The sequence below is a fragment of the Gymnoscopelus microlampas genome (genome assembly GCF_963454915.1).
Source record: "Gymnoscopelus microlampas genome assembly, chromosome: 4".
In the NCBI taxonomy this organism is placed as follows: domain Eukaryota; kingdom Metazoa; phylum Chordata; class Actinopteri; order Myctophiformes; family Myctophidae; genus Gymnoscopelus; species Gymnoscopelus microlampas.
Window position 1 is genome coordinate 23,913,296 of NC_139941.1, and position 22,444 is coordinate 23,935,739.

General features: G+C 44.7%; 1 protein-coding gene across 1 annotated transcript in view; it reads left to right on the forward strand.

Annotated features, from left to right (window-relative positions):
• Positions 1 to 22,444, forward strand: part of fbxl17 (F-box and leucine-rich repeat protein 17) — a 273,887-nt gene that overhangs the window by 176,118 nt on the left and 75,325 nt on the right. Inside the window, exon 9 of the mRNA XM_084055102.1 lies at positions 8,985 to 9,061. Coding sequence (XP_083911228.1) covers positions 8,985 to 9,061 — 77 coding nt within the window. The remainder of the gene's footprint in view (positions 1 to 8,984; positions 9,062 to 22,444) is intronic.

The window sequence follows — 22,444 nt, forward strand, 5'->3', positions numbered from 1 at the left end:
TTTTGAATAGCCAAAGTATAAGATAATGGTCGATGTGGTTACACAGATGCGTTCCCGGTCTCAATGGGCTAAAAACCCCGTCCATTGCTACAGTATTTCCATGCTGCTTTTGTGCAGCGAGGCAGCCGTGTAATTGCGGGGCGTGTGACTGGGACAAGACGAGGCCCTGTGGCAGACCGCGCCGCGCTACTGTACCTACCTACGGCCGTTTCTCCCAGTAGCCCCCTTTGTTCTTACCCCCGCTGTGATTGGCTGGCCCGAAGAGAAGAGCCACGGTACACATGTCGGTTGGCTGGCTTGACTGTCTGCGGTCTTTGTGATAAATGCGGACCTCTGTTTCTCTCAAGTACGGTTTTGCTATTCTTCCTCTTGCTTGCCTGTCTGCTTGGATACCTCTGGCTGAGCTGCAAAGGAGAAGATTAGCTCCACTTCTGAGAAACACACACGCACGCGCGCACACACACACACACACACACACACACACACACACACACACACACACACACACACACACACACACACACGCACACACGCAGACGCACACGCGCACACAGGTGCAAACAACAAAGTCACAAAATGCAAACGCATATGCATCATCGCAAGCGTTTGCACAAATACACATTTTACATACACACACAAGGCACTGATATTCTCTCTCTCGCTCTCTCTATCTATCTCTCTCTCTCACACACACACACACACACACACACACACACACACACACACACACACACACACACACACGCGCACACACACAGCTATCTCACCCTCTCCCCCCCTACGTATGTATCTGTCTAGCCAAGCTGTAGAGTTGTTGCGGTATATATGGGCAGTAAAACCCTTGACTAGACATGTTTCCATTAGAGGTTTGACTTGTGTGTTTGGAAGTGCCCCATGTTCCACTGATGCAGTTCCACAGACGGCGTTTTACTGGGGACCTCTTTTTATGACACACATTTACGAGGCTTTACATCAATAAGGCCTTCATGTTTGACAAAATGGCTGTCTGTTTTATGTCAAAGAATCAGATGTATGTATGAAGTATAGATGCCTCAAGGAGTAAGATGTTTCTGAGGCTGGAAAAATATTCTAAAGATAAAGAGAAAAATTATACTATTCAAAGTTTCAGAGAAGCTTTTTTAACAGAGGTGTCTAATTTGAACAAATCAAAGGCTGATCATGGACTGTTCTTGAATATTAGCCGCCTAGCTGGCTGTGTGCACGCACGCACGCACGCATGCACGTGCGCACACACACACACACGCACACGCACACGCACACGCACACGCACACGCACACGCACACGCACACACACACACACACACACACACACTCTCTCTTTCTCTCTCTCTCTCACTTAAAAGTCCATTGAGGCATGTGAGGGTAAAGCTGGTATTTTGCGGCTGATTCATTCAATTCTGTTATTGTGTGCTCTATATACTTCTTTATGATTTCAAAGGCCAAGGCTATAGTGGATGGGTGATACACTTTCATTTTGAACTTTTAGATTTGTTTGCATACCGAGAAGGGCACATTACCGCTGAGTGTACTGCATTGTGAATAAGACGGTGATTCTGTATCAGTCATTTGGCCTTGCCATTGCTATAGCCATTGTCAGACTTGAATTTATCTTCTGAAATCCTATTCAATAAGATTCTGTCACTCAGACACACTTTCATGTAATAATAATAATAATAATAATAATATGATTTCTGTCGGGCAGAAACCTTGTCTCCATGTATCTTTTTATGTTTTTTTTCCTAAATGAATACTTTATTTCTGTATGACAGTGTCACACTAAAGAAGCAAAGCAGCAAAAAAAAATACAGTATGGGTTATTCTTTCTTTCTTTCTTTTTCCTTTATTTATTCAGGGAAGCCCATTGAGAGCAAGCTCTCTTTTTCAAGGACGCCCTGATAACAGCATATAAAATACAATACATACATAATGAAAAACAATAACAAACATTTGAATCATATTACAGTGTCACAGATGCAAATAAACATAGAGTTACGTGAAGCAGGTGTCACTACTGTATGTAGTGTGTCCTCGAGAAGCACCCTAAATGTCTCAATTGAGACCAATCGCACCAGTTTCAGAGAATCCTGAAGTTTGTTCCATTTGTGTGGAGCATAATACATGAGTTGACATTATGAGTTTGTAGCTCTGATATTTTTGATATTTAAAAAAAATGTAGATTAAAGTAAAAAGAGGCCATACTAGAATCCCCTTATATGGGCATTAAAGGGACACAGACAGACAGATAGATACAGAGAATTGTGGATTTTCGTTTCTGGTCACCTGTTGGTCCGGCCGACTTCCCACTTGGCACAACACATCCTCTGGTCCTCAGCAATGCACGGGCCAAGTTTGAAGTCGATCGGTCAGTTCTCGAGATATGCAGGGGACAGACACACTCACACAAAGAGATTCCGTGCATTCATCAATAGATATAACATTTGAAAAGTATTACGCTTGTGTGTGATTACTAAAATTGGTTCTACTGGAACATATTTTTTCCATTTCCTGAAAAGTAGTGGTTTTGGAGATGATAGGTTTGAGCCTGCCAGCAACGATATGCTCACACAGTATCGTTAAAAGACCAGCCCTCTCTTTTTCTTGTCACTTCAATTTTTAATTAAAAGAAATAACTCAACCTAAATAATTACCACTACATTTAATTGACTTAAAACTATCCAAGTTTCTTTGAAACTTGGATAGTTTTAAGTCAATTTTCTTCTCTTTGGGTAAGTGAAAAAAGGACTTGACGTTGCCAGACATCATCCGATGGACAATGGCGATTTTGCAATACGTGTATTTAACCACATCTAAAAATGTATTTATGCATATAGGATGACGTTTCGCATTTTATAATGGTAGAACAATAGCAAACGGTTTTACCAGTCAGCACCAGTTCACTCACAAGCAAACCGTCCAAAGGACCAAGCAAGGTCACCTGGATGCCATGGGTAAAACGACGGAGTCTCAAACTGAAGTCCAACTTCCAACAGTTTGACGTGACCAACACGTAGCCTAGCTGTCTCTACGATATTAATAAGAGAAACTTTTTCACAAATATTGGACCAACCTTGAACAACAGTTATAAAGATTGATATTGTGTTTTCTGTGTGTTTTGCGAGAGAGAGAGAAGTGACAGTTTTATTGTTTACCTCTAGCTGTTTGTGCTGACAGCACGGTGACAGCGAGCCAAAACACACACTGACCCCTGATGTGTCACTCCCTTGCTCCTCTCTCTTCATCTCTCTCTCTCTCGCCTCCTGCCTGCCGCTCACACTAATCGCTTAGCCGCGGAGTGTCTCAGTTGTCATGGAAACGATTTCCATTGTCCTTTTATTGGCCACAGTGGCCTTCGGGCTGTATATGTTTGGGCTAGCCGAGGCTTGACATGCCGCACACATTTCCGTGCGTCAGTAGCATCCTGAAGAGCCTCCTGTCTCCTTACCCGGCATGTATCTGTTATCGTTTCACTTGATCCTACTCCCTCTTGTTCTCCTCCTTTATCTTATCTGGCCTCCTCACCTTCATCCTCTGTGCACAGTATCACATTCTCAGCTTCGTTCACTCTGAGAGTGTTAAAATGGATCCAAATAGACCCACAAGAGGGGAGTTCTATTTAGGTCCTCTCAGACCTATGTGGACATGTCATACACATCACAGGTTTACTAGACTGAAAGAACGAGCCCAATCGATGGTCTTGAAGGGCGGAGCCAAACCCAGGCGCTGGATTCCAGCGCCTGGGTTTGGAGCACTCTGATCGGTTAGGAGATAACAAGGTCCTAAGACCAGCGTTCCTGCAAGGTTCTCCCAGGCTTTTTTTCTTTTGAAACAAAAAAAAAGGCATGGGTTTCCGAGGCTACAGGTTTACAGGTATAAAGAAGTGGGACATTCTTTTTCATATAAGCTCCTGCATCATTTGTAGTTTTCAGGAAAGGAGAACTACAAATCAGAAACTACAAATTTGTTTAAAATAGCCAATCTACAAGCTTCAGAACATGACGCGTTGTGAGCTTGTAGAACGGCACATTTCAGCGAAGAGATGTGGTGTAGAGGGCAAAAGTGAGGGGGACAAGAATAGACCCCTGGAGAACCTGAAGAAATTAATAATTAATATAATGTAAATGGTTAAATCGACACTGAGGATTTTACTGTTAACCTTCTCTTCACATGACAACTCTTACAGTGGGTAAAACGGGTGACCCTCTGGACTAACGCTGCCATTCGGGTGCCGTTTATTTCCAACGGCAACTTAGGCCGGTGTTCATTGATTGTTTAGGATAGAGCAGACGTCTTGCTTCCTCTGGCAGTAACCCAGCCAGACCAAGCACACCTGATTAGATGCCCTAAACCTCACCTGTGCCGCTAATCTGGTGGATTAGCGGCACAGGTGCACCTGCTGGTTGGCAGAGCTGGTTCTCACCAATCCCTCCACCTCCAACACCCTGGGTTCCTCCGCACACACACACGCACGCACGCACGCACACACATGCACTCTGCTTCCTAATGTTACCTTCGCTAATGCGATTCCCTCCATGCCATGGAGGGGTTCTGTCTGTCTGTCTGTCCGTCCTTCTTTCATTCCCCATGTATTGTTCATGTGCTGCATGTCCACCTGGGCTCTTTTGTCATAGGTGCGCTACATTATTGAAAATAAGTAGATCACTAATTCATGTCAGCTGAGCAGTATGAGTCAGTCATAGGCAGCTGTGGTGGTCTGTGTGTGTGTGTGTGTGTGTGTGTGTGTGTGTGTGTGTGTGTGCGTGTGTGTGTGTGTGTGTGTGTGCGTGTGCGTGTGCGCGGGGGTGGAGGTGGGGGCTCACTACCTCAGGGAGCCAGGGGCTCACTGACTCTCAGGGGTACTTTGCCTTTCATGTGGCACAAGCCATACCTTATCCATCTCCTCTCCTCTCCACTTACCTCATCTTGCTCCAGCCTTATGAAAGCCTCTAATTCTCTATTTTATTTTGCGTCTCGCTCCCTCTCTCCCTCTCTCCTCGGCTCTGTTGATCCCCCATGATGTAGCCCCCTCTCTCTTATTTTTTCTCTCTATGCACTCTCTCTCTCTCTGTTTCTCTCTCTCGCTCTCTCTCGCTCTCTCTCTCACACTCCCTGGCCCGTTCATTGATGTTGAATCTAAATGCTTTTTGCTCTGACCCTGGAGACCTGGGTGCACTGTAACAACGTCCCACTGGGGACCAGGTCCCCATCTATGCCTTCTGCCCTCCACCCTTACCCCCATCCTTTTTTATCTGTGTCCCTCTGCATGTCTCATGTCTCTGAGTTAGCATTCATTTGTTAGCTGCTCTACAGTAATTCTGCTGCCTCCAGATGCTCGGCAGGACATTCTGATACCCGTTGGCTTAACTGGATCTGATGTCAGACTCCTTCGTTGGCCGGAGATGTCCAATCACTGCAGATGTTTTTATTTATTTGCTTCCCCTCCCGCTACTCAGATTTGACCTTCTTTCTCAAACTGACCGATGAGATTTTTATTGCGAACCTCAGAGAGAGAGAGAGAGAGGGAGAGGGAGGGAGAGAGAGAGAGAGAGAGAGAGCGCGCAAGGAAGAAGAAGAAGCAAAGGAGAGATGGAAGGAGAGAGAGAAATGGAAAAAAATGCAGGCATGGAGAGGGAGGGGAGTGGGAGATCCAGCATAGTGGAGAGGTCTGCAGGGCCAGAGGCTGAAATGCAATAGAAAAGGTGAAATATGAGGATGCGGCCCACTGAACTAAAGCTGATGGGCTGGTGCACATTTTAACGGCTGTGGAATCACTCAGACCCATGTAATATGGATTGGAATATATAGAAACACCGCACACATTTTGAGTTGTCCTACCCCTCCTCCCCTTCATTTCTTGCCCTTCTCTGATCCTACGGTGTGACATGTCTCACATCGAGTGAAAATCTGCGAATCTTTTTTATTTGTGTCGGTGTGTGTGTGTGTGTCACCCACCTCGAATGCATCCCAGAGAAAAGGATTGGGATAAAACAAACATGAGGCTCCAAAATACGATGTTGTCCCGGAGAAATGTGGCGCGTCGAATCCCCCCGCAGATTTCCATTTCCTATTTTCACTCTCGCGCGCAGGGTTGTGAGATTGCGGAGTAAACAACATGAAAGAGCGAGCCCAAATTCTCTGCAGAAATCCCATCACACGTCTTTGTTTGTTTTCAGTGTGAGAGTCATGCATTTCCGTATAGTCGCCTCTGTTTGCATTCATGTCGTTCGAAAGCACATTTCACAGAATGCACAACACTGCTTCACTCGGCAGATGTAACACTCTATGAAATAGTAGCCTTGTTTCACATTTTCAAATACATACACAATTGTATCATCATCCATTTATTTGTAATCTGTTTTTTGGGGGGGTATGTTGCCATGTTTAGAAATGTATATCTTGGTGTCGGCTTGCATTGGCGAACTTGTATGTATATGATTGACTAGTTCCGGTACATCCAAAGGGACACGAGTGTAATCGCTGGTTGGGAGCGGGACGCACATTCTATAGCCTGGAGGGACGATTGCTCCACGAAGAGTAATACAAATTGAACACATTGCATACTTGTTGGCGGATTTGAAAAATATTCCGGAATTTCGGTCCTTGGCCTGCTGGCAGCTTGCACAAGAAATATGACGCTAATCGGCGTAGTACAGTAGTTTGTGAGATTAACTGCCGACACAGAGGTGGGTGGATCCATGATCTCTTGGCAGTGATAAATATAGCAGCGGCATGACGATGAAAAAGTTTGAAGTGAAGGTTAAATGGGTCAAACGACGTGATCAAATTCAAAGTTGTAGCACATACTCTGCTCATTAGAGGCTTTTAAAGAGAATCACTTGGTACAGATACTCTGATCTTCCCTCTGGCTCTTCCTAGTACATTCGCACACACACACACACACACACACACACACACACACACACACACACACACACACACACAGTCCCATGGGTCTGAGCGAGCACGGGGCCGAATACAGATAGCAGCTCTTTGAAGTGCTGTAAGTGCATGTCAGATGATCTTACTACAGTATGCCTTTGCATATACACACACACACACACACACACACACACACACACACACGCACACATTAACACCCACACACTCGCACAAACGCACATGCACACGCAGTGCTCCTGCTGTGTTGGCGTAGGCCTCTTTAATCAGATAAGGTGTTTAATTATTAATGTCAGTGTTAAGAGAAGCAGAGGAATATCTGAACAGATATGACCCTGCCCGCTGTACTGTTTAACCTTTACGTGGGAATACCGCCCTCTGCTTGTGCGTGTGCGTGTGCGTGTGCGTGTGCGTGTGCGTGTGCGTGTGCGTGTGCGTGTGCGTGTGCTTGAGTGCAAGCTTGCAAGAGAAAGAGATTATGCAACTATTTATTGATGTGACAAATATGTGAGTTTCTGATTCCGATTGATTCTTTTCTTTTTTTATTACTCTCTATTTTTTTCATCATGTTTTTTAATGTGTTTCCCTTTTTTTAGCTTGTAGAAAACTAGACGTTCGGGCCGCTACGCGGCCCGAACGTCTAGCGTGACGCGTCGTTCACTTTGCAGTGCCACCTTACAGGCACCTCACAGTGTGAGAGAGAGTTTTGTGCTCTCCTAAATCCACGGCAGGCTTTGAAAGTACCCACTTCAGAAAGAGGTGACGTGCATCACCTCTCCAATGACCAAAACCCACTATGGAAGCCGTCGAACTGGCGCGATCTGACGGCATCCTAGAATTTATAGGTAGGATGTGATGTCATGCGTGATGTCATGCTGTCGTGAGATTACGTCACACTGGCGTTGTGTCCATATTCGGAGTGATGCAACGTACATACAACGTTACAACGTACATACTGACAACCGACATGGCGCAGGATTCAAATTGTATATATACTAGAAGTTCGGGCCGCTACGCGGCCCGAACGTCTAGCGTGACGCGTCGTTCACTTTGCAGTGCCACCTTACAGGCACCTCACAGTGTGAGAGAGAGTTTTGTGCTCTCCTAAATCCACGGCAGGATTTGAAAGTACCCACTTCAGAAAGAGGTGACGTGCATCACCTCTCCAATGACCAAAACCCACTTTGTGATTACTCAGACCTGGTATGGCAGACCTGTGGGGAGTGTGCAGTGGTGTACAATGTGAAAAGATAGTTGAAATCGCAGGAGATGAAGTTAGCAGTTTATTTGTGTAAAGGGTCGTCGGCGTGGGTTGTGTTGAGGATGGAAGCCGTCGAACTGGTGCATCCTACCTATTTATAGGTAGGATGTGATGTCATGCTGTCGTGAGATTACGTCACACTGGCGTGTCTCATCGTGATGTCACGACCGTGATGTCATATGACGTCACACTGGCTACATACATACATACAGACAACCGACATGGCGCAGGATTCAAATTGTATATATATAGATACTTTGAGAAATGCCTATTTAAAAAAAAACATGTTGGCCATAATGACGAATGGATGAATTATTAATCGATTATTTTATTAAAACTAGACCGTGCCCGTTGGGAAACATGCAAGTCAGGAGCAAATAGGGAATGCATGACCCACCCGGTTATGCAATAGCCATTGTACTTGTCAAAGTACCTGTTTATCCGTCTGTCTGTCTGTGCCCCTTTTTGTATCTGTCTCTCTGCTTGTGTCCATATGTGGAGATCTCTATATCTGTCTGTCCTAGTCCCTTTTATGCACATATATGGGGATCCCTGATGGTATTAGTATGGCCATATATGGGCATATCAGGTCGAGTTTGAAGGACAGACGGACGGTCATACAGAGATTTCGTAAATGTATTGTAAGATATCGATTATCTTTTATAATCGATTCAATTGATTAGTCCAATTAACTGTTGCACCCCTAAAAGAGATTTTTTTTTGTGCCGGTAGGGGAAAAGTGCCAAGCAAATAGTCAAATATATTGTACATAACGTCCTCTCTTCTCATCATCTCCCTTTCTCTGCAGGTGTGTGGAGATCATTGCCAAGGAGGGGAGGAGTCTAAAGGAGCTCTACCTTGTGTCCTGTAAAATCACAGACCACGGTACGGTAAAATCCATGTACTTGTTACGCTCTCCATCACGTTCCTTTCATTGAGTACTTGAAGACTTCCGCGGGGTTCCATTTGCTGATCGGCAGACCAGCACTTATTTATTTTCTCAAGTGTTGTGGGCCAATTGTGCCATTGTCTTCAGATGTCTTACGAACGGAGGTTAGGTCAGCTTTCTCAGGTATAGACCATAGTCACGTATTGGCCATTTTGCTTTGAACTTCATACTCGATGAGTGCGAAGTAAGAGCGAAATGGCTGCCGGGTGAATATTGTCAGTTAGGATCCCACACACCAATCCAGTTCACTCCAAGGCGTGCCTTAATTGGAACTAAGTGAACCATTATTTCCAAATGGAGGTGATGACTATTTAGTGTGAGTTTGGTTGTATGCGTTGGGTCGGATACGTCGCCTCCTCTCTTGGTGGAAACGTATTTGCTCCGCCTCAGCGCAGGCAGCCAGCATTTCCCCCTCTTCTTTTGAACTCTGTTACGCTCCAGCGGCCCCTGTTTGATTTCATTCCGCCGTGTCTCCTGTAAGCCATACCGTGAGTCTGCTGTAAGCTATACTGTACTGTACGGTGCGGTGTGCTCTCGGCTCTGACTCGTCCACAGCGGCTACACTGACTATGCAGCGCTGCAGAGACGACTGTCAGCACATCAACTATACGCGACTCTCTCTTAGCGTCGACGTCTGTCTGTCTGTCTGCCTCTTTGTTATCACACCTGAGCTTCTGCCTCAGGGACGTGCACAGATAGACTCTAGGTGGTGCTAGAGCACCTGCCCTTTGCACTCTTGACCAGAAGTGCCCTTTCGAATAAAATAAAAAAAAAGTTTTTTTTTTTTGTTTACAGCAGGGGTCTTCAACAGGGGGTCCGAGACCCCTAGGGGGTCCTCAGAGTTACTACAGGGGGTCCGCCAAATCTTTATGTGATATGATTTTTCTTTTTACCATAACCACTCGAAACCTAGCATCCCTTTTCTGAGGAGAACTTTAGCCAAAAATAGCCGATCTACAAGCCCTACATGTAGATCGGCTATTTTTGGCAAAGAGGTATACAGTAGGTGTAGAGGGGAAAAAAGAGCAGGCCAAGTAAACAAAAAAAAGTATAATTTACTTGAGCACCTGCCCCTCAAAATGTCTGTGCACGCCACTGTTCTGCCTTGTGTGTTGTGCACATGCATACAGTATATATGTGTGTGTATGTATGAGTATAGACGCGGTATGCATCTTTGCTTTGATCTGCTCCCATGTTCTGATCATGCCACCAACAGTTGTCGGTGCAGACAACGTGACCGAAACATGTTAAGAGTGTTACATGTAAGAGCAGTCTTCAGTACACAGGCTTTCCCTGAGATGAGGCTAATTACTGACAAAATGCATCTCTCTACGATGTAGACACACAGTGGAGACTGATAGCCTATTAGTGAGTGAGTTTTTGTTTGTTTGTTTGTGTGCCTGTGCTGGTGCGTGTACAGTACTGTCAGGTATGCAAATGCATGATCTGCTGTTTGTTGCCAGTAGAAAAGAGCAAATGGAGACAGATGTTACTGTAATCCTCCAACGCCTCTACTCTGCCACGTACTGTATGTGTGTGTGTGTGCGTGTGTGCGTGTGTGTGTGTGTGTGTGTGTGTGTGTGTGTTGTCCGTGCAGTGGCGTTTTTTGATTTATGACCCCAAGATCACAATAGTACATTAAACCAGGAATGTACTGTACACTACCCCGCCTCCCTCGCTTTCTCCATCTCTCTATTCTATCTCTCTCTCTCTCTCTGACCATTCTGACCAAGATGAATTGGTGATATCTGATCTTCTTCCTTCACTAATGACCCCTCAGGCATTTTGTGCCTGACGATGGGGCCTGCATGTGTGTGTGTGTGTGGGTGGGTGGGCGGGCTGGCGTGTGCGAGCGAGCACGTGCTCTCACATGTGTGTGCGTGCATCTGTGCGTGCGTGTGGGTGTGTGTGTGTGTGTGTGTGTGTGTGTGCGTTCTTGTGTCTGTGTGTGCGTGTGTCCTTTCAGGATGAAGATGCCTGCTCTAACAGAATGATAGGTGGGTTTCCTGCTTTGCTCTCTGATAAATTGAATAACAGAAATGAGATTTTACATCTGCCATGGCCGTGGCCCCCGTGCTTTTCCGCCCAGCCTGCCGCGCTAATTATTTTTATTAATGGCCTCTCCATGTCCATTTGAGATGTCCACAAGCCTCTCAGGTTTGAGTGTTCTGTTTTTGCAGTGCACCCTTTTAAATGCACTCTGAGGACAGACGGAGAGAGACGGATCGACGCAGAGCACGAGAACGAGAGGGACGATGAGAGCTAAACATGTCATTTTACTCTGGTGCCGATGGGTTTTGAGACGATATTGAATATAATCCTTTCTTCTACTCCTCGAGTTTTTTGAGGACTAGAAGAAAGGTCCCAAAAGGGGCAGGAGAAGAGCGAACTAATGCCGAAACGCTGGTCCTTCTTAAAAACGTAGTGGTGCCTTTGATCAAAAGCGTTCTCTCTTTGCCTCAGCCATCAAACAGCATCTGCTAATGCATTGTCCCTCTTTTGTTGCTGTGAAACTTTCTCTCCCCGACACCCTCGGCCACACACCTGCGGAAACCCACACATACTGTGTGTACACACACACACACACACACACACACACACACACACACACACCGTTCTGTCCACTCAGGTAAATGGATACTGTTTCATATTTCTCTATTCATGTTGGCACTACATGATACTCAATAGGGCTGCACCTATTGATTATCTTATTAACAATTATTCTTCAGCCCTAATTTATGCTGTGCTGTACAATGGTGTTGTGGAAAAATAGTGAAAATAGGTGACCTACTAGCTCACACTGCATTGCGACATGTTGTGAGCTTGTAGATTTTTCGCTGTTTTGGAAAATGTATTATTTTATTAAAACGTATTATCTTTACAATCGATTAAATCTATTAGTTTGATTGATTGTTGTCCTAATACTCAACTATTATACAGTCTGTCTTTCTGTATTTCTGTATTCCGTTCATGCAATTGTTGATGTTGGGGTGAAGGGCTACACTGTAATCTGCATAATTGCGAGGCTATATACTAGCAGTTCATTGTAGCTTTGTGTTGATGGTTTGTCAAGTGTTTTGTTTATGCGGTGTATGTCACTAATGTCAAAGACACACGTCTTTACCGTACAGCTGAAGACAACGTGCGCCGTAGATAAAGTTTTTTTTGCCCCCAATTATGTGAATGCCCAGCATATACAGTCTGATGTAAGCGGCCTCACCCTGGGTTCTGTTCAGAAGTGTAGCCAAGGGCATAGAGACTGTCTAGCAGTGGTGCAAAGTAACCAAGTACATTTACTTAAGTAGATGTACTTGGTTACTTTGCACCACTGCTAGATAACTTCTACTCCACTATATCTCAGAGGCAAATATTATACTTTTCACTCCACTACAATTATTTGACAACTTCGTTACTAGTTTCTTTGCAGATTTAGATTATTATCACAAAACACACTAACCACTTCAGCCTTATATATATTTTGGCCATTTGAAAATAGCCGATCCACAAGCTCACAATGTGTTGTGACGCATTGTGAGCTTGTAGATCGGCTATTTTCAAAAGATTTTTAATACATTTTGAACTTGTGAAATGGGACATTCTGCACAATGAGTATGTTTACTTTTGGTGCGTTAAGTATATTTTGATGCCAATACTTTTTGTACTTTTACTCAAGTACATTTTTAATACTTGAATTCTACTTGTAACAGAGTATTTCTACATTGCAGTATTGATACTTTTACTTAAGTAAAACATGCAAGAACTTCCTCCAACACTTCTATTTAGAGATGACGTGTGGTGTATGCCCTCCTCTGTCCTTTTTGGGATTAGATTAGGTTAGGAGTTTAAAATGGGTGAAATGTCGTGTTGTCCTGGGTGCCAGTCTCAGTAAATAATACCATTTCTCTGCTCACATTAGTGCCCACACAGTATAGACGGCACACAACCCAGTTTTTAAAACCCTCTGGCCTGTGTGGCCTTGGTAAGAGAAGTTCCCATTGGCTGCACAGATGCTAATAGATCCTCCATCCTTTTTGTGGTACATTTCTGGAACAGTCCACGCATGATTTGAGAAGGACATCTTGGCATCTTCCGCGCATTTCATCTCCCTGCCCCGTGGCCAGTGGTGTAAAGTAACTAAGTACGTGTATTCATGTACTGCACAATTTTGAGGTACTTTTACTTTACTGGAGTATTTTCAATTGTCTATACTTTTACTTCTACTCCACTGCATCTCAGAGGCAAATTTTGTACTTTTACTTTTACACAGCGTGTCGCGATGCGACGCATTTTGAGCTTGTAGATCTGCTATTTTCAAACATTTTGGCACTTTTACTTTTGGTACTTTAAGTACATTTTGATACCAATACTTTTGTACTTTTACTCAAGTACATTTTTCATTTACATTTCCACCACTGCCCGTGGCTATTTTCAAGCGACGCCATGCTACAGTGGGTTTGGGTTTGTTGTTTTCATGCTATGGGACTGTTGTGACAACGTTAGCTTAATTGCCATTGGCACATATGGACGGAGGCGGTCTCATCAGCAGAATAAACGGAGAACCGCTGCACTATTGGTTTGAAAGCTGATCCTGATGAGAAAGCCAACTGGGCCTCGCTCCCAGTCCTAATCAGATATCTACTTCCACCACTGTCATCCTCATTGACCCACCAAAACACAGCTAGTGGCCTTAACTGTAGTCAACACACCTGCATGGACACTGATCTCTCTCTCTCTCTCTCTCTCTCTCTCTCTCTCTCTCTCTCTCTCTCTCTCTTTCTCTCTCTCTCTCTCTCTGCCTCACCATTTCCCTCTTCACCTCATCACGTGTGTATGTGTGGTTGTTTATGTATCTGTGTGTATGCGTGTGAGTGTTTTGTGTGTGTGTGTGCGTACGCATGCGTGTCAAACGCGTAAGTGTGTGTCCACCTGAGCTTATCTTGTCTGTGGCAGCCCACCTGCTTTATGGAGAGACCAAAAGAGACAGACCTTGAGACCTCTTTTCTTTGCGTATGGTAATTCTCCTCTTTCTTCCCTCGCTCCCTTTCACTCCCTCCCTCTGCCCATCTTCTCTATCCATGGCCTCCTGTGTACATCTTTGTGAATACAAGCTCGAGTGAAAGAGCTACACGGGCGTGTGTGTGTGTGTGTGTGTGTGTGTGTGTGTGTGTGTGTGTGTGTGTGTGTGTGTGTGTGTGTGTGTGTGTGTGTGTGTGTGTGTGTGTGTGTGTGTGTGTGTGTGTGTGTGTGTGTGTGTGTGTGTGTGTGTGTGTGTGTGTGTGTGTGTGTGTGTGTGTGTGTGTGTGTGTGTGTGTGCGCGTGTGCGTGTGTGTTTACTGAGACCATAGGGTTGAACCTGGAAGTATTTGGGGGAACTACAAGCAGACCTCCCAGCTGTGTTGCCTAAAATGAAATCATGGCACTGGCACATCGTCCACATTGTTGTGCTGTGTTTTGGTGTGATACTGTTCTGTTTTTGTATGTGTGTGTGTGTGTGTGTAATGTACATGAACCCAGTGTATACCTACGTATCTGCACACAACCAGTGTTGATTTTGTCGACTAAAACTATGACAAAATATGTTCGGCTACTACCTTTTTTCACTGACTAAAACTAAATAAAAACTAAATCAAAGCTAAGCTATGATGACTGAAACTAAGACTAAATATACTGACAATCTCGTAATAGACAAACAAAAATAGACTAAAATGTTAGGGAGGGACTAGTGGAGAAGAGATTCAGTAGAACTAAGACCAGTATGTTTGGTTGCGCTCTGGTGTTGCACTCTGAAAATAACCGATCTACGAGCTCACAACGCGTCGCGCTGCGACGCGTTGTGAGCTCGTAGATCGGCTATTTTCAGCATGCAACCAAGTGTAAAATCAGCCATTACGACGCCATCAAGGCACCGCCAACATTCATTTTAGTCGACTCAATCAACTGTAGATTTAGTCGACTAAAAACGTATGACATTTAGTCGACTAATACTAGACTAACAGTAAAACATTTCAGATGACTAAAATATGACTAAAACTAAATGGAATTTTGTTCAAAAGACTATGACTAAAACTAAATCAAAATTTGCTGTCAAAATCAAAACTACACACAACGAATACTGTACATTACTGTACGTATTACACACTCTGCACATGCACACACACACACACACACACACACACACACACACACACACACACACACACACACACACACACACACACACACACACACACACACACACACACACACACACACATGAACAAGCACTCACATTCGCACATGGACAGTATATGTTGTAAACACATGTGTATGTAGCTGTACCATATGCAATCTTAGGTGCTTTTATTATTCTCAGGTTTCTTGTCCTCTAATTTGCTCATTTGTTCATCTCATTATACGCCTTCTTGAAACAACTCCCGTCCCAGAACCAAGCATCTATTTTTCTCCTCTCTTTCTCTTTCTCTCTCTCTCCATTCATCTTTCAGCTCCCTCTTTCATCTCGGGTGCTTTTCTTTAACTAGGTTGAACGTTGATAGATGGGCCTTCGTTGACCCACCCCTTAAAGACGCAGTGCCATGATGTTTGTACTTTTTCTGTGTTTCATTCATCTAAGGAGTCGACATTACTCCTCTGGACCACCCGATGTTAAAATGTGCGAGGATGTCTTTCTTGTGTATTTTCACTTTCCTATTGTGAGCTGCAAACTTCTCTGGCAAATAGGAACAGATTGGACTGACATATCAGGACCATGTACCTCCCCTCACATTGACTTATTATTGAATTGCGTCGCTCAAAACAATAATAAGGTCGTACTCAATATGAGAATATGAAACACCTCAACAACCATGACATGTACAGTCAAGAGAATGTGCAACATTCTGGCATAATTTTAACTCGTTTAATGATGAACTAGCCTTACATTAAAGCTTATTGGAAGAGTGCCTATTGGTTTATCCATCATATTAGAATGTCGAACTTATTGATAATCTGTGTAATCCACACATGTAAAAAGCTATTGTTTTGCAGCTAATGTCTTAGGTACTGTACACTAGCATTGTTGTTGGGGAGTAGTTTTTACCAATGCCTGAAGTATTTAAAAGATTGCAATCCATATGATGAAGGAGACAGACAGACAGGGAGAGAAGTGCTTTTGGTGAGAGGGAAGGGCATGGGGGGTGGATGACGCAAGTGGGCGGTGACTATGTCAAAGCAGGTATTTTAATGAGCTGATGTGTCAACAGAACCACGCCTAATGAACACTTAACTGTGCAAATGGAGATATATAACACTAATAATACCCAATAATCATTATCTAGGAGGACATAGGCCTGTGGCATGCCAATTTAAAGATGTATCTGTGTACAATACACCCAGCCGCACGTGGGCCTTTGAGAATTCACGCCTGTGCGTACATGTGTGCGTGTGTGTGTGTGTGTGTGTGTGTCCTGTCTGTAGGGGAGTGTGGTGGTGCTGCTGCTTGCCTTTGCTTTTAACAGGTTTCCGCTTGCCTTGGGGGATTTTTAGCTACAGACAAACTCAAATACGTTTTCAGTGTTTTCTTTTTTTTACGAGGCGAGGTAGCTAAGCATGAAAGTAGTGTAACTATGTGTGGATTTTTCACATATGCACAGCAAAGTTCTGCGTGTCAATTTGACTCTGAAAGTGTAAAAATGGACCCTCACGGGTCCTTAAATTACCACTCAGGATGTTACTGTGTATATACAGCAGTTGAGTACCTTTCCTTTATAGTCTTTGGAATATGGAAAAACGATATGACCTATAATCTTAGTAACTCTCACCAGTCATGAAACTATAATATGGTTTTTGAAGCGAGGCAGCATTCTGTTAGCTGGGACCCTTAGGCAGTGCCTTTATAACTGTGTGTGTGTGTGTGTGTGTGTGTGTGTGTGTGTGTGTGTGTGAATGGAACCTGAATTGGTGCAGTGCTATACTAACTGTAAAATGCCAGTTTGCTTTTCCCATTCAAACTGGTGTGCAGCACGAACTTGCACAATATTAGGACATTAAAATGATGCATGAGAATTATAATGTCATAAGGTTTTGTGGAGCCACATGGTGGTATGGTAAAGACATTTAGACTGCCATATTGTTTCATGTAATAATGCACATCCTCTCCCTCTCTCTCTCTCTCTCTCTCTCTCTGTCTTCCTTGCAATGGTGTTTGTTTGCAAAGTATCCATCTACATTGAGTCTAAATGTTAGGCAACGTAATGGAAACATAATCCCTACAAATCTTTTCAGCAGGTAAATAATGCAACTCTGAACGACGGTTAAAGTAATTTAAAATGCAATGTGGTGTGGCAGATGTTGCTTGCTTAGGAGAGCATGTCAATGTGCTGCCTTCTCTGTCATTGATGCGTGCGTGCGTGTGTGCGTGCGTGCGTGCGTCACAGCCTTGCCTTCCCAAAGCAGTAGGCATAGGTTTGTTGTCGTGAGCATCCTTCTAGGAACTACCTTGCATTTAGAAGTCCCCAGACATTTGGTAGCCGGAGATCTACGACCATCTGGTAACGTGAGACTAAGGTCTTCAGTCTTGACACAATGTTTGAGAAACCAACTCACATTCACTTGTTAAGCCATCATTTGGAAACTGTTGACAGGTGATAGATCACTCAGAAATAATAATAATCATGTTTCCATCTCGAGACTAATTGACGGATGTAGCCAATCACAACAGACCTGGATGTGAGTATTATGCGGCTCCTGATGATGAATTCCGTTGAGCATAAATAGAATGCAGTCAGTGCAGTGCTGGCGGTGCCCCCCCCCCCCCCCCCCCCCCCCCCGCGCCGCCCCCATGGACCAATAGCACTGACCCACCTACATACCGCACTGCGACCGCCGGGAAAAGCCGATGGCGATATTACACTAGAACACCAGTTGAGAAATTCATAAGCTGTGTTCTCTTTCCTCGAGGGGGAATAAAGAGATAGGAGAGGGGGAGGAGAGAGAGAAAATAACATATGTTGTAAAGCGCTGGTGGACATAGGGGTAAAGACTCATAAAGTGGGTTATTATCTCTGCAAATCAATGAGAGTGCCGCGGCCACAGGGAGAGCATGCAGCGCTACCACCTCAGAGCTGGACTACACTCTGCTGCTGCTACCTGGCCACCTGGATGCTGTCATATTCACTGACCTCCCACACACACACACACACACACACACACACACACACACACACACACACACACACACACACAACAGACTTCTTCCTACTTTTCTGGAGAGATACAAAATGTCTGCCACACCATTTTATCAATAGTATTTCTTTTTTTTTACCACTTAAGCCCAGAGGTTACTTTCGTAACTCTCTTTTTAAGGTTCAATTTTGGGCATTTTTTTGGCCTTTTGATTGATAGGATAGTTGGTTGACAGGAAATGGGGAGAGAGATGGGGAGTGACATGCAGCAAAGGCTGTTGGGATCGGGACTCGAACCCGTGACATGCAGCAAAGGCTGTTGGGATCGGGACTCGAACCCGCGACGTGCTGTCAGGCTACTTTGGAGCCTACAGTAGGTGCCCGGACCGCTACGCCAGCACCTAGATCGGCATCTAGCATCAGCATCGGCATTGTGGTCCTATTGAGCTTGTAGATATTGAAAATGTTTGCCTATAAAGTCGTTAAATAGGCCACCTCTCCGCTATCATTTGTTTATATGGGGGACGGGGGTCCTGAGAAAGCAGCGGTGAGCCTAGAGAGGTAGCCATTTAACTGCATGGCTGCTCCCTGAGTGTATATACTCGCAGGGTTGCTTCCATAGGGTTCCGTCTGCAGAATTCGGCCCCACTAGGTAGTGTGGCGTCGCGTCTGTCTATGAGTCCAGATTTCCATTTCCATGCATTAGCCTATGGTGGTATATTTGCAGATTGGAGAGCGGCGCTACAGAGGCTGAAATTGAATTAGTTTCCATATATTGTCCTCTGCTCTTCTTTCTCTCCGGCTAAGCCCTGTGGTCTATCCACTGTTTGCCTTATGGAGGAGAAAAGCGAGGGGGGCTTAAGCTATGAGGGCCAGGGCTTTACGCTGTCTACCATCTTACTGCGCGCACACACACACACACACACACACACACACACACACACACACACACACACACACACACACACACACACACACACACACACACACACACACACACACACACACACACACTTACGCCAAGGATTACATCCACACACGCTCAGTTTGCATTCATATTTACACACACACACGCACACACACACGCGCGCGCGCGCACACGCGCGCGCGCGCGCGTGTGCGCGTACCCACAATACGCACACACATACTGTGATGCTATAGCTTGGGCCCATATCCTCGCTCAGTCACACTATCACATTTCGGCACACACACACACTTTGCCTAACTTTTGGAAAAGATGCTTAAGCCTCTGCTATTTTAGGCTTAAGTATGCGGAGGGGAAGGACAAGAAGATTAGTGTGTGTATGTTTCTGTCTGTGCCTGTGTGTTTTTGTGGTTTTACACACACATGTGTATTGGTGTCGTGTGTGACTGGAGGAGACAGTCATGTAGTATCTCTGAGCTGCCCGCTGGCCGACAATAAAAGCCCTGTTATACTCGGTTGCGCGCCTGTGTTGCGCACCGGAAAATAGCCGATCTACAATCTCACAACGTGTCGTGCTGCGCTGCGCTGTGAACTTGTAGATTGGCTATTTCCGGTGCGCGTCACTGGCGCAAAACAAAGTATATATCCGCCTTAATACCCTGTGCTCTAGATAGAGATAACTCTGTAACAATGGCCTCAGTGTGTGTTTGATCTTTGCTCTCTCGCTCGCCTTTTCTACTTCTCACTCTCGCTGGCCCATCTGAGAGGTTCCTAATAACGCTATGCTATAAGTGTGCCCGCGGGACTCAATAATGCCACGCTGTGTAAGAAGATGCTGTTCCTATTATTGCTGGCTATGAGGTTTTTGTTTATAGAGAGGAGAGACAGTGTGTGTGTGTGTGTGTGTGTGTGTGTGTGTGTGTGTGTGTGTGTGTGTGTGTGTGTGTGTGTGTGTGTGTGTGTGTGTGTGCGTGCTCGTGTGTGCTTGTGCATGTGTGTGTAAAATGGATACGTGCAGCCCTAAGCCCTGCGGACCAACTTCTCAACCAAGCGGAGCATTTAAACAATGTTTTAATCCATGAATATAGTTTTGCTGTGCATCGAACAAAACATTTTGTTGTTTTTTGTGTGGTGCCTGTGTGCATCTAACTCAGGCTAGAGTGATTTGGAAACTTGCAGCTTTGAAAGAGGAAAAGTTTGTGTTTGGAAGGTCACTCTCTCATTTTCCTGCATCTGTATATTTTGAGAGATTATGCGGGCCGCTAATCCCTCACAAGGTCAGTTTGTATTGTGTGATTATCCCCCCACTGCTTATTCATACTTCCTGCTGATGTCATTTCCTCCTGCTGACTCTGACTTATGACCTGTCATTTACCTCCTGCACACCGCCGCGGTTCCCTCCGCCTTGGTGGTCGCCGTCCAATAGAGCCGCACCCCCACCCACCCCCTCTTTATCTCTGCAGGAGTCCCTCTGCTTTACGGAAGGTTACAGAAGGATCTTAATGTAAAATGGATTTGCGCTTAAAGGTCACTTTTCATTTGGATTCCCTAATGCCATGTTGCTCTATCACATTTTCTCATTCCATCCCTTTTCTGGCTTGCATTACTCCACTGTAACAAGTTGCTTTTATTTAATCTATACCTCACATTAACTGTCCTTCTGTCCCTCTGGCCATCCGTCTGTCCTCTGTCTGTCCCTCCGTCCGTCCGCCCGTCCGTCCGTCCCTCCCTCCCTCCCTCCCTTCCTCTTGTTCTATGGGATCACAATCCATTGTCTCTGTTCTTTGACAAAGTTAAAGTACATCACGGCTAATGGCCATGGACATATAGGCCTGTGAGTGACTGTTTATCATCCTCTGTCAAATCGTTCTGTCCATATCTGTTGAACGTGCTGCTGCAGTCCTCACTAATAACCATATACTGCCTATCCCCCTCTACTCAGCTGGTCAATAATACAACGGGTAAAGGAGAGCAATAAGGCTGCTACCGCAGTGCTTCTCAAACCATGTGGCAAGGCACACTGGTGTGCCATGAGACCAGCTCTGCAATTGGGATTTTGTGACAACCACACATTATTATTGCATTTTTCTTTTTTTTAAATAAAATTGTATTATTTATTTTATTTTCTTCTCACAAATTTCCAAAAATTGCACAAATATGAGATCTACTTTTTTCTTGAGATTTTGACTTGCCCTTTGGTGTGGCTTGGGTTTAAATAGTTTGTAAACCACCGTGCTACCATACTGGTTTGCACGTGTTTGTCTGAAACGCATTTATTTAGTTATGCAAAGGAAAAGGTCCGTGTACAGTAAGTCAGTGGAAATCTCAGCACGGTATTGAAGTACTACAATATTGAATTATGTGCATGATCACGTGTGTATACCATCTTATGCATATGCTTTCCTTTGATGTTCAAGCCCACTTACCTCCTACTTCTAAGTGATGTAATCCATAGCAACGCTGAAGGCTATCCTATAGACTCCCAAGGTTCCATGTAGAATTGCATATCGTCACTGTCAATGGAAACCTAATATTTGCTTGAGCTTGTAGATCGGCTATTTTCGATACTTTTGCATAACACTCTTGTACGATGAAGTAAATAGTAAAAAATGGCTAAAAGGTTTAGGGATAAGGGGTAGATACGGCCCCTAGCATAAACACCACAGTATTCAGCTCCTCTCTTGGGCCGTATTGTGTAACTTGTGTTGTGACGACTCTCACTGATTAGAACTTTAGAAACGGATAATGCAGTCTTGCTTGGTACCAAACAGTCCCTTCCGCACTGTAATTAAATTAGAACATACTGTATTGATGAAGGTCCCTTGGGGGGGGACAGTGCCACTTAGAGCTAAAGTAGCATTAGCCTTGGGGTCTGTGTCTTTTTCTCCACCTCGTCCTTCGTATACACTTAAATTAAACGTGAGAGTTTTTTGAATTCCGAGATTCATCGATCACAGTTTTCCTCCGAGGAGGCCAGTCGCAGTTTCTTGCGAGGGCATTTGTGCACTCTAGACCGGATTTCAAGCAACTCGTGGTGGGCAGGATGCCATTGGCCTGTTTACAGTAGCAGTATGTGTGTGCGTAGGATATAGCAGCCATCTGCTACTTGCTCTCTGCTCTGTGACTGGCTCAGGTAGCGGTGAATCGGGGTCAGAGAAAGTTGTGTGGTGAATTCAGGACAAAGACGCGGCTCCGCTCACGTTGTTTAGTCATGAGTGAAAAACTGAAGTGAGTGT